This window comes from Alligator sinensis, unplaced genomic scaffold (assembly GCF_000455745.1).
Source record: "Alligator sinensis unplaced genomic scaffold, ASM45574v1 scaffold846_1, whole genome shotgun sequence".
Lineage (NCBI taxonomy): Eukaryota > Metazoa > Chordata > Crocodylia > Alligatoridae > Alligator > Alligator sinensis.
This window is the reverse complement of record NW_005842230.1, coordinates 1,399,728-1,413,399: the sequence shown is the minus strand read 5'-3', so window position 1 is coordinate 1,413,399 and position 13,672 is coordinate 1,399,728. Positions and strand designations below refer to the sequence as shown.

Genomic DNA, 13,672 nt, shown 5'->3' with positions numbered 1-13,672 from the left:
TCCCTACATCACAGATCCTTTTTGAAAAACATTTCATTAATGTTTTTAAGGGCTGAGATACTATACCGGCCCTCAAATACAACAGGGATGGACATGAAGCAAGAACCTAAACAGAACAACACCATGGTAATGGGCAAATTGATAGATATTGCATTTAGCTAGGACACCACAAATCACTTCCATCAAATTACTAAGGACACGACTTTTACCTGCAGACCTCTAAAAGATGGAACAAAACATACTCCTTCAGAATCAACCACACTTCTTGCCATTTTTGATGTATCTTCTACACTCGTAAAAAGATCTGTAAGAGCGTACAAAAAGTTATATGCCTAAATTATTCCAAGTCAGAAAAATCTTTAATTTACACCAAAGATTGTTTAAATATTCCAGCTAGTAAATATTACAGACACTAAAAAAAAACAAACCCTCTTTTATTTTAGTTCCATTAATCATGTGAAAAACTACCCAGCTTAAGAACCAAACCCTCAATCATATCCCCAACAACTCTATAACCTTTTACTTTCAAGACCTTGTATCATGACCATTATCTTTCTAGTCAAGGAGATATTTATAGGACTTATGAGAGTGACTGTATGAATGAACAAGTGAAGCTGATGTTGAGAAATTTGCCACATGCCGATATTGCTGGGCCAAGTGCAAGTACTACAAGTCTGAATATTGGCATCCTATTCTCTAGACCAGTAGTTTTCAACCTTTTTAGACTCAAGGTACCCCTGGATAGACTTGAGGATGTCATAGGTTGAAGTGGAATGGCTGAATGCTTTGTATTCTTGTAATTCGCAAGTTAATGGCCTCCAAGTCCTTAAAAGCACTCCAAGTTACAGCAGAGACCTAAACACACAGTAAGATGGTTTAGATCCCCAAACACCCTCTTCTCTTCCCTTCATTTTGTCCTTGGGTTTTGCACAAAGTATAGCCATACTACCTGTCAATGTGGTGCTAGGATTAGCAACTGAATACAAAAGCCCTCTTTGGTGTTGAAGATTACCAGAGATGCTGGTTTTTGCTGATAAAAAAAAATCCAAAATTCTCAGGTGGGAGGGAGAATCTAAAATTCTCTATAAAACCCCCCAAATCCATGGTTTTCTGCAAGTAAAATGAAATGCCACTACACACACATACACCTATCCCCCCTGCACTGAGCAGCCCTGATATGATGGTGTTCTGCCCCTCCCCATGCCACTGTCCCTCACTCCTAAACCACAGACCCCCGCCCTACTGGGGTCCCTCACTCCCAACCCGCAGCCTCCTGGCTCTTATTATTTATTTATTTATTCAATTTATAGGCCATCCTTCCCAACAAAGGATATGGACAGCTTGCAATAATAGAATAGAATAACTTGCGTTACGGGAGAATGAACAAGAGAACATAACTTAAAAGGTAACTAGAGCATCAATAGAAAACCCTCAAAAGAAATCCCCCAAATGCCCCAGCCTGGGGCATTTGTCTGCTAAAATGCCTGTCCAAATAGGAAAATCTAGTCCAAACTATGTTCAGGCCTGGACTCTGGTGGGCCTCAACAGGGAGGGAGCTTCAGAGTTGAGGCATGACTGCTGAAAACAAATTCTCATGCTTTTTTACCAAGTGGGCTTGGGACTTCGGTGGTACTTGTAGGTTGCTCTCAGTTGAATATGATCTGTGCCGAATAGCAGCCTCTCTTCTTTCCTTGTTCTTTCTTTATATGTTGGAAGAAGTTTTTGTTATCCATGTAATATCTCCACTGTCTCCTAATCCACCCCCATTCCTCCTCAGAGCAACCAAAAGTGCTAAGTAATACATCTGACTCATAAGCTCATAAAAAAAACAAACCAGTCCAGTAGGACCCTGCACTAGCTGACTAACTTGGGCAAAGTATGTGACTGAAACCCCCTGGGATCTAATCAGTCTCACCATTCAGTCCCCAGGTGTTCTCCTCCCTTTTTCTTTTCCCCCTCCCCACACATACTCGAAGGAAGTAGAATATGCTACCTGTGATGGGACTGAGCCCCAGGGACAGCTGTGATGTCCCCAGGTGGCCAGGTGGCTCCCACCCTGCTCCAGTTCCTAGGGTACCCTTCCTCTTCTCTCAACCTGTTTCAGCTGGCGTGTCCCTCCCAGACCCTTCTGCTTCCAGTCCAGCCCTTAAGTGCTCAGTGGGCTATCCTAGCCCCAGCTATGCTCCAAGACACTAGTTGCCTTAAGCGCTATTCATGGCCTCCGTCCACACCTACAGCCACACTCATACCTCACAGATATTACTGGCTATTCACTTCAGTGGGGCACCTTGCCCCCAGTACCATGTCAGGCCTCCTCAGGCCTCCACGCTCTTGTTGGGGCCTCAGCCTTCCCACCCTCTGCCCCCTCTATCGATTCAGGCCTTTTAGCCTAAGTCTGCTGCACCAGGCCTTGGTTTATGGACACCAGCCTGTCTCACCCCTCTTGGGCTCCAGGCCCTGGGCCCTGCCTTTGTCCCTCTCGGGCAATGGTCCTGGGCTTCCTGGTTTCAGACTACCTCAACTGCCTTTCCAGGATCAGACTTTCACCCTTCTGGCTTCCGCCTCTGTACATCTTGAGCTCTGAACCCTGGGAGGACTCAAAACTGCACTCACCCTCTGGGCACTACTGTAGCTCATGCCCCTGCCCCTGGCAGGCTCAAGTCCTTCAGGCACCCCTGTGGTTTGTGCTCCTCCAGCATCTCCTCCTTACCCCTTGTAGCCACTCTGGGTCCACCAGTATAAAACTATAACATAAAGGCAAGCTACTGTTTTAACACAATCTTCTTGCTCTAGATAACTAAACATTAAGAAGAAAAAGGCAGACTATCACTTTAAAAAAAAACCTCCCCCACCTTGGGATAAACTAACATTTGGCCAGCCATCCTGCCAGCATCTCTCAGGAAGCTCCTCCTGGTTGAGAGCTCAGCCCCTCTAGAGCACTGGCTCTCTTCTTTCCACTCTCCAGGTGTGGCTTTTACGTTCCCTGGAGTGGTGCCTCTTGGTCAGGTTGTTCTCTCCCAGTTGCTCTTTGCTACTCTGACTGCCTTACTGTCCTATTGCTTTGCCACTAGCCAATTCCAAATTAAGTTGACTAACATTACCTTAAATTCCATTTATGAGGTAAATCATATTTCAAAGCACCCATGTAAATACATGAATTTTAAGACATTCTGAAAAGTGGCTCTTTAAAATGTTAAGGAGTTCTCCATTTTAATCCTAACAAAGCTGCTGCTCTCCTATAATGACCGTAGTCACTTGCAAATGTACCTACATTTTCAATATTCTATTGAAGAACCCTAGGAAAGGCTAACAGTGCATGTGGCTACAAGCCCGTTACAATAGTTACCCTGTAATGAATAGACTTAATTCTTTTTTTGAACTATGCTCGCAGTACTTTGCTACTGCATACTTATCACATTTTTTACGATTGATGGCCTCCAAAGCTTATCATGGTACATCCTAAACACTTGGCTCATTTTAAAAACTCAGCCAAATCTAAGCTGAGATGTTATAAATAAACATTTTCGCCTTAGAACAAATACTTGTAGAATCCGTTTAATTAACTAAACCGAACGGGCAATCAGCTAACTTCAGTTACAACTCAAAATTCTAGTCTGGTCTCTTTTCTACTAAGCACTAATTAGGCCTCATTTACATTACTCTATTCAATTTGGGATATCATGCGTTTAAAGAAGACAAGACTGGTTGAAATGTTTAGGTGATACAAAGTGATAACATGTTCCAAGAAAAGAAATGAAAGATCATAAATTACACAGGTCATAAAGATGTACATATCAGAGACAATAAGAAGAAAGATTAAAAGCACTGATCACATTCAGTTCAACAGAGTGGTTCTCAACTGGGGTGTTACAAGACCCTTTCAGGGGTGCCATGATGCCAGCACTTGTGCCACTACAGCCAAGTGAAACAGCTCCACATGTCTGTTTCCATGAGGAACTGGACAAAGATGTGGCTGTGAACTGCTTCCCAGTCTGGCTCCACATTTGCCTCCTGGAAATGGAGGTGCATAGGACAGTTTCACCTGGCCATGACAACGCCAGCAGCGAAACTGCAGCATGGAGATACAGCTGGTTGAGAACCACTGTTCTATGGATTTATCTCCTGGGTGCTGCTCCAGGACCACATTAGATTTATCTAATTAAACAGGTAAACTGAGGTAGTACAACAGTGGTTCTCAGAGAAGCTCTGGAGGGGTGCCTTGAGCCTAAAAAGGTTGAGCATCATTGGTCCAAGGAAAAAGAGGATTAGGCAAAACCAAACTAGCAGCGTACTAATACAGAAGGTCTGATCTATAGAACACAGTTTTAGCAACAGAACCTTTTCATTCTGCTGGCAAGGCAACAACAACTTTTGAAAGAAAGGAGACATTTGTCACTGTCCAGAGGCCAGCAGAGGGTAAACATATTCTCACCTTGTGTTGGCTGCTGTTGTCCCTTCAGCAGCTAGTGCTTATCAGGTTGCAATTTGCACCCTGCTGGCACATCTGCCGAGTGGAGCCGTGTGGATGTGTTTGTGCTGTGGCAGCTTCCCTGTGGCAAAAACTCTGGTGGCAGAAGCAGGATCACATAGAAAAGGCCCAAAAGGAGTGTTCCAAGAAGATCTGGAATCAATCCTTCTCATTAGCCACTTGAATCAAATAAGTCTACACTCCAACATTTTTCAACAGGAAAAATGTAGGTGAGATTAGTGTAGCTACAAAATCAGTATCAGCAGTGAAGATGTGGAATTGCTATCATTGGGACTGTCCAACAAGCAACTATACTGCCAACCTGTTAATAATAATAAACCAAACCTGCTAGCATGAACACAAGCCTGTAAAATGGTCTCTTACTAGCCAATTTATTTTATAAATACTTCAAAATTAAAAAGCCACTTACCTAGCCCCTGAGCCCATTTTATGGTAGAGCCTGTGTCTGATGCGTTGCCTTCAGTTAAGTAAACAACTTCTTTTCCAATCTTCCATCCAATCAATGAATACAGACCTTAAAATTTGTCATGAAAGAGTACAAAGCTCATTATCTGCCTTCAGAGATTTAAAAAAACCCATACTTTTATCTACTTTCTTCACAAAGTTCAAATTAAAAGTGTTGCTACTATAGATTCAAAGTTTTGTAGTACATTAAAAGAAAATATGATAAAAAATTAAGAGTGGGATAGTATACCAGATTATGCATATTAGTTTATTTTAATAAAGAAATGCAACGTAAACTAAAATCAATATATTTAATAATGAAAATGCCACTAAAAACATCATCGAAAGAAGAATTGTCTGACAGCTCATGAAGGCTGTAGACAAGGTATAAATGTTTCTATTAAAATGTTTCTATTTTTTTAAATATTAAAAAAAAAAATCCCTGGAGACATACAGCTAAAGGTGCACATTTATTCCAAGTACTAATTTTATTTTAATGATTTTAAAACAGTCGGTTTTCCCCAATGGCTCCTAAAGGATCCTGTTGACCTTTTTGGCTACCAGAGCACACTGTTGGCTAATCTATACCTTGTGGTCCACTGTAAATAACATAAATAAATAGGCTCAGGCCTCCAGATGGGGAATATATGGATACTGAAACAAAAAATCCCAAATACCTAGCAATCCCAATTTAGAAATACAAGTCTCATTCATGGGAGAGAATTAAAGAGTGTTGATATGTATTTTTGACAATTCATTTCCAATATGAATATAAAAAAACCAAATGTTGAGTCTTATAATTTGGACATCCTTGTTCTCAGAGTGGTTCCTGCCAGCTATTCAAGTACTATGCCTACGCTGTTTGCCTTGTATGAAATAAATATTTGAAAATACATTTGCACTATAATGTGGAAAACCAAACAGCAACTGTACCTGATTTGGTGTTATCTGCAATTTGCTTAGCATACATTTGTTCCCATTGTCCAGTGGAGACCAACCTTTTTGTCAAGCATACCTCCCCCAGTGCTATTGGCTGCTCTGCTTTCTCTTCCCTACCCTGTACCCCTACCCAATCTTCTGCTGTGCTTTCTGCTTCTTGTTCTGTGCTACCTGCCCAGTCTGCTGCTCTGCTTTTTGCTCCCTGCCCTATCTGCTGCTGTATTGCTTGTCGCCTCCCCAGTCTGCCATGTGCCCCACACAGGCTGCCCATGCCACTTGTGGCATGCATTCTGCAGGTTGGCCACCCCTGGTCCAAATCTTTAATGGAGATGTTGAACAATACCAATACATTGAGCCATTGATGGCTACTTGCTGAATACCATGTTATGAATCCACTTTACAGTGCTGTCATCTAGTCTTCATTTCCTTAGCTTGTTAATGAGAATGCTGTGGAAGCATGCCTGTGTCAAAAGCCTTGCTGAAGTCAAAGTACATTCCAACAACTGCTCTCCCCTGATCCACAGAACCCATCACTTTATCATAGAAGGCAATCAGGTTGGTCAGGCATGACTTGCTCTGGGTGAATCAATGTTGGCTGTTCCCAATCATCTTGTTCTCTAAAAGGCACTTCAAAACAGATCCCTTGAAGAGCTGCTCCATGAAGGCAGTAGTGACTTCCAGCTGCTGCCATGCTGCACTTGCAGCTGTTGTAATTCCCCATCCCACCAGGTCAGCACCCACAGCTCCTGTCCTAGTCACCCTACCTTAGTTATGCTAGTGAAGGAGAAACTGGAGAGTTAAATCTCTCATTTTAGACTTCAGTGTGGAAAAGAAAAATAGGTGAAGAACCAGAAGGAACAGACAAATTATCATCTGAGACAGCAATTTCATACCCAATTTAAGGACTACTTTTTGACAACTCACAGCAGAGAAAAAAGGGACCCACTCAGTTAAGAAGTTGTTAATTCAATTCTGCAGGTTAAACAAAGACCTCTCCTATGACAAGTCCCTGCAGCTGACTTCAATGAAGGAGTTATGCAAGATATTGGATGTCTGAAGGAGTGCAGAACCATTAACCCTGACTCTTAAAGTAGTGCTACAAAAACTCATTCAATACGCAAGATCAGATTCTGTCTCAACAGCAGTGTCAGTTGCACCTGCATCCTGTAAGTCTAGCAATCATCAAAGCCAAAGATAGAAGAACAACCTCAACTGCCTCTCAGTTCTTTTTCTTATAAATAATCCCTAGATTCTATCTAGAACAGGGGCGCGCAAAAAAACAGCCCACAGGAGCCTTTCAAGCGTTCTGTGCAATATTAGCGCTTTTAGGTTTGCAAACACCTACACTAGGAGTGCTTAAATTCTGGCCTGCAGCACTGTGTCATTCAGCCCACGGGGCTCCCCCACAGATCTGGAAATTCGGTAGCGGAGAAGCCATAGCATCCTTCCTTGCTGCCAAATTTCCAGACCCATGTGGAGCCTTGGCCCTATGCACTGGACCAGGCACCCAATCACAATGTGCAGGACCAGGTGTGGGTGGTGCCAGGCCCAAGGGCCCAAACCTGGCTCATGGGGGCAGCATTGGGCCACAGGGCCTGATCCTGGTGCAAGGTTCCCTCTAAGGTGCGCGCGTGTGCGGCTGCACACACAAAAAAAATAACCTTGCAGCACATTAGTTTTGTAATGCTGTGCACCCGCCCGGAAAGAACCTGGGCTGCGGCTTCCTAGAAACCTGGAGCAAGGCGGAGGCAATGGGACCAGCGGTAAGTTACCACTCGGCTTCGCTCCACTCCTCACTGCGCCGACATCCCCACAGGGAGAGAGAGTGGGGCGGGCAGCAGCTCCTCCCTGAGGCAAGGTGGGGGTGGGGACAGGGGCACCGTGCAGGCTCCTGTGGCTCGGGTAAATGCTCTGCTCCCCAGCCCCTTCAGGCGAGCTTCGCCCCGAGCCCTGACACCATCATTATGAGAGCCTAGCCAACATAAGCACCTCATCCTAGCATTAACTCCACCACATGATATAATGTATTTGTATTACACTTTGTTTTCAGTATCTGCTGTGCCTCAATATATCTGTTATTGAATGTACAGCTTACAAGATACAGGCTATGCACTGTGACTGAGCGTAATGTTGTTATAAAGCCCCTCATGTCTTCATTTCCTAACTTCACAGCATTTACAATTGAATGTTATATTAATGAAACCACAAATCACTTTGCTCATCACTGAAAAGTGGCCACCTCTGTGATGCAACGCAGCTGCTGTTTAATAGCATACAACAGTTTAAGGCAGGAAATCATGGTAAGAAATATAGGGAGGAAACCATATTACAGGATGTCCTCTGAGGGAGACCATTTGGTTTCTCTTAATTTTTTAAAAATAAAATATAAAATATATATAGTTTAGTATTTCAAGAATCTTTTCTCCCAAATAATGTTGTGAGAATAACTTGCTCAGCACGCCAAAAGGGGGAGGCAAGACCAATTCAGGAAGAGACCAAAGCGGCGCGCTCATGGACCACTAAGCCTTAGAGGGAACATTGTCCTGATTTGGGGGGGGGGAGCGAAAGGGAGCAGTGAAGGGCCTTTGGGGTCCAATTCCAGTACATGTGGGTGGAAGGGGTCAGTGTCAAACCCCTGGGGCCCAAGCCCAGCATCCAGAGGTAGAAGTGGGTGGTGCCTCTGGGACCCAATCCTGCTGCATGGGGTAAGGGAGGACTGTGCCAGGACCCAGAGCCTGATCCTGGCACATGTGGCTCAGTCTGAACCGTGGGCCAGCCCTGCACCACTCATCCAGCCCAAAGGGCCAACAGGTTGAGCATCACTGACCTACATGATACATAAGATAAACCTTCAGATTTCAAACAGAAATCGATAGTGTCAAAACATTCTGAAGTACTCTGTTATTTTTCCCTGATCAAAAAAAAACCCAACCCAGTGAAAGCTAGAAGTTAGCATTTTCTGAGAGATGCCTCAAGTCGAATAAGGGATACCTTGAGACTAATGAGGTTGAGAAAAGTGGACCCCATTTCTGACAGATTGTAACATATGTATACAGTCCAAGACCAAATTCAGTCCAAGTCTTTTCAAGGAAGCTGACAGATTTCTCATTTATATTCCAAATCTAAACAGCATTCAATCTGGTCTTTCTAGGTAAGCCCTCTGACAGTATCCTGGATTTATCCAGCATAGTTTTGCTTTAGCTGGCAAAGAACAAGATTTCAGAAAGACCAGAAGGTGAATGGATTGGTTAAATATGAATGTTTGAAGCAACTTTAGACAGTGATTTAGGTCAAAGCCATAGAGCGACCACATACTTGTAGAAAACTGTATGAGTGGAGTGGAGGGGTACATATCAAAAAGGTCAATATTTCCCTTATTATTTTGACTGAAGATATAAACATCAGGAATATTGTTTTCAGAGAAAGATAGTGGAAGGAGTAAGTGACCATAGGATAAGATGGAAGTCCCATTAAATTGGTCAGCACCACATGGAGATCTTACTAGCAGAAAAGTGTGGGCCAGTCCACTAAAGCACCATGATGTATGGCCCTGGCCATCACAGGCTGCAAACAGCATGAGCAATGAACTGGGTGCACCTTAAATGAACTTAGCACAGTGTTTCCCAACCTATTCCAGCCTGAGGCACACTTACATTAATAAACATTTTCTGTGGCACACCTGTTAAGGCATTCCCCATCCTCATACCTATTGTAGCTCTTTGCCATAGCAAAATTACACGGTACACCTGTTCATTGCTGATGGCACACTTTTATGCTGCAGCACGCTGGTTGAGAAACACTGACTTAGCAGACTGCATCAGCATAGGGTGACCATATGGGAGAATGGGAAATCTGGGACACTCTCCACTGTTTCCACTTCCCTGCTGGCAGAAGTGGGGGTGGGGTGGCATGGTGCACTGAGCAGGCAGGCAGAAGCTGTGCCTGCCTGGTGCACCATGCTGCTTGACCTCCTCACTGGACTGCATCCCTCTTCCCTGCATTTCCACGATGCTCATTTTAATTCTCACCAGCTGGCCAGGACCAGCCTCTGAAATCAGGGACTATCCTGGCTAAACCAGGATGTATGGTCAACCTACATCAGCAAGATGTATACAAGCTTGCCGTCACAAACTGATGTTCCAATACAAATTAATCAGAGAGTAGCTTTGTTGCTTGCATGACTTCCTACTATGCATCAAGCACCAGAGCTGTCAGCTCTAGTGCCCATGTCCAGATTAAAATTCTGGCCATTGTTCTGGGATACAGATGTGCAGTTTATTGTAACATTTCTATGTTAAACTATTCATGTTGTTATAATGCTGTGTGACCCAGTTTACCTATAATGCTAGCATATGGGAAAAGAAGAGTTAATTGAATCCCTGCTAAGTGCCAGGATGAATCCCTGCTAAGTGCCAGGATGGGACAGTACAGATGGATCTATAGCACCTACAGAGTCTTAATAGGTTTAATGACATAAATGGCACATGGATGGCACACCCTGAAGGGTGGGGAGGGATCAAGGGGGAATATGAGCATAACAATGGAGAGGAGAGTATTAACTATGGGTTGTCAGCTCCTTGCAAGAGAGCCCAGAATCAGAGAACAGGCTAGGAGTTTTGAAGCTTTGGCGAGCTGGAGAGACTGGAATGGCGACAACTGAATACCTTCAGGGCCAGGCTCTGCAAACTGGATTGGGGACAGAGGAACTGCTTAGCTCTTGGTGGGTTTGGACAGGGCACCTCTGGCTGGATGGCCTTTGCCCCAATAAATGTCATTAGTAAAAGAAACTGTCTGAATTGCTAACTGGAACTTTGGGTTGTACTCAATCTCTCCAACAAGAAATAAAGTCCCTCTCACAGAAGCAGAACTGGATGCTAGCTCCTTGAGTCAGGGCCATGAAGTACCAGGGAAGATGAAATACAGAAAGGCTGAGGTCTCAAATTGAAAAGAGGCCTGGACCTTGCCCTTGCTCTAGATACCACACTTGGGCTGGCTTTGCTGGATCTCTGAGACCAGACAAGGCCACAGTGTTCCCAAGCTACCAACAACCTGGAGAACACTCCATGACAGCAGGCAAAACAGGTAAGTTAATAGTGGAGGCCAAAGTCTGGACCTGTCTGCACAACCCAACCTGCAGCTATCAGGATAATAATCTCCAAAGATCCAAGAGCCCTGAGGCTCATGGATACCTCATGAAATACATACAAATAGTCCAGCCACCACAGAGTAAGAAAAGTGTGGAAGGGGGATCTGGGGCTTCCACCTCATCTTGTACAAAAGATCTGGAATTCATTGTTATGGCATATTTCAAACAAGTCTATTCAGGCACCCTCTTCAATATAACAAGTGCATATATATTTCTGCCCAGCAGTTAGAGCTGATTGAGACCTGTGGGTCTGAGCTGGGAATCAAGCCACACACAAGCTAGAGATCTGAAGCCAAGGAGTCAGAGCTCACAAACAAGAAGCCAAACAACAGCCACACTCAAGAGTATGAGAGCTTCATAGCCTGTAGTTAGTTGCCACAGGTGTACTTAAATAAGAGACCTGCTGCCTCTCCCAGCCAACCTCCCCCCCTCCCCCAATGGCCGACAAGGCCAGGTGGGCTACTTCAAGTTTCTTGAGGCCCCTATCTGTGGGAACTGGGTCTGGCAGATCAAACTTTCAAGGGAACACTTGCAATTCTCTGTAGACTGGACTGTTCTGAAGGCACAGAAGAGAGAGGGGCAACAGAGCTCCTCTTTGCTTACTAATGTAGTGTCTGCCTCATCGGGGAGAGATCTATACTGCTAGTGCAGTGCAATTTTGAAGATGAAAACTGTATATACCCATGGTGGTTGCATCCACTAGTCTAGGGGTGCTCAACTCTTGACCCACAGGCCAGACCTGGTCCACAGAGCTTTCATTTAGACCATGGGCCTCCCCAAATATCCAGAAATTTGGTAGCAGGAGACTGGTATAAATAATAACTGTCACTCCCCTGCTGCCACATTTCCAGGCATGGGGGGCGGAGGGGTTCTATGGGCTGGATAACGTGGCCCTGCACACCAGACTGCAGTGACGCATGGCCAGATCCAGGTACATATGGGGTCAGGCCAGAATGCTGGATCACACTCACAGATCAACCCCATGTGCTGATTCTGCATAGGATCCAGCCCATGGACAAGCCCTGTGCCACTCATCCAGCCCACAGGGCCAGAAGGTTGGGTGCCATTGCACTAGTCCAAAGATTTTTTTAAAATTCTTCTGAAAAGAGATAAGGGAGAGTATACACCATCCTCTCCTTACTATCCGTTAGGCTGATACAACCATCTAAGCCAACCTTGTTGTGGCATGTTGGACACACCCATGCTGGTACATGACCTAGGAGAGTCAAACAGGTTTTTATCCATCTTACTGGTTGTACTTAGTGCATCGGTTTCCTTGGTGCATGTGCATTTTGTCTTTTAGTCAGTATGGAGGCAATATGACATTTACCAAAGGCAGCAATCAATCATCAACACTAATTTAGATCTTGCCTCCTGGTAAGCGAGAGAATTACATCTTTTCTGGTTGTTGATGGATCTCTTCCTCTGGTCTCTGCCGTGTGTCAAGGAAGAAGCCACAAAAGATCACACTTTAGAAGAGAAGAGAGTCTTTTGGGCTTGATTTTTTTGTGGCTCACAGGAGTGCAACTGACCAGCAGAAAGTAGACTGTCAACTGGTTTGTCTGATTTTGAAGACTTTTGCATCAAAAACTCTAGTAGATGTCATTTTAGCCTCCTCTCTATTTGAGTGTGCACTTCAAAAAAGCCTGAGATATTGAGCAACACGCTATCCTATTTCTATCACTTAAGCAGAGAAGTCACCTGGAACTGTAATTGCTAACAGGTGCTGCCAACTGGCTGGGAAGATCTTGGCCTTATGTACAAAAGCAGCAAAGAGAGAGGAGCCCCATCTGTATTCTTTTTCCCCTCGAGGGAAAAAAATGTATTGATTTTTTTCTTAAACTACCTTATGTGTCATCTAGCTGTATATTAGAAATTATAACACCAGCAGCTAACAAATAATATTTTAAGTTCAGATAGATGCAAATACTGCAGGATTCCATCCCACAGCCACAGGCAGCCATCTGTCAGTGTCCTCTTACTAAGGCTACTCTGCCCCTTATACCATCTGTTACAGTGGTTGCAAGGGCTTAGGGCATTAAAATATAGTTCCAGACACTGGTATCTAAGATTAATCCAATCACACGTGCAACTGGTGTGGCATATAACAAGGGTGGAAAAAAATATTGCAAGCACAGAAGAAAAGATGGCAGAAAAGTGGCTGCTGCTGGGAGCTGCGCAATCACAATTGCAGTTGCAATTGCAGAGGCAACTGAAAGTTGTTACTACCCCTGTGCCCTGAGTGCCTGGCTATGTCAGTACACTACCGATAGATTACATTCTTGGAAAGTGTGTGCATCAATCACTCGCACTATATTTCATTATTCTTTTAATATTATAAAAGCCTACATCTGTCCATCTGTCTGTAACGCTTTAGTTGCACCCTGATTGTCTGACAAACAACCAATCAGAGCACGAAGAAGCATTTGGACAGGTGGAAGCCTGTGCGCCATGATGGTGAGGACACAGGGGACAGAGCGGGGGCGGGGGGGCAGCTCCTTGGAGGTGGCAGCCACGGGGTGGCCAGAATGGGGGGAGCAAGGCCAACAGCACTGACCTATCCCCCCCTGCCCTACTCCTTCAGGTGACAACAATGGAGCATGCCCCCCTGCCGCCCCTGCTCCTTGGAGGTAATGGCGGGCGCAGAGCACGGG

General features: G+C 44.5%; 1 protein-coding gene across 1 annotated transcript in view; it reads right to left on the bottom strand.

Moving 5' to 3' along the window:
- Positions 1-13,672, bottom strand: part of GK5 (glycerol kinase 5) — a 59,472-nt gene that overhangs the window by 21,088 nt on the left and 24,712 nt on the right. The window contains exons 11-12 of the mRNA XM_006027285.3: positions 4,899-5,003; positions 210-304 (exon numbers count right to left, since the gene is read on the bottom strand). Of these exons, the coding sequence (XP_006027347.2) occupies positions 210-304; positions 4,899-5,003 (200 nt within the window). The remainder of the gene's footprint in view (positions 1-209; positions 305-4,898; positions 5,004-13,672) is intronic.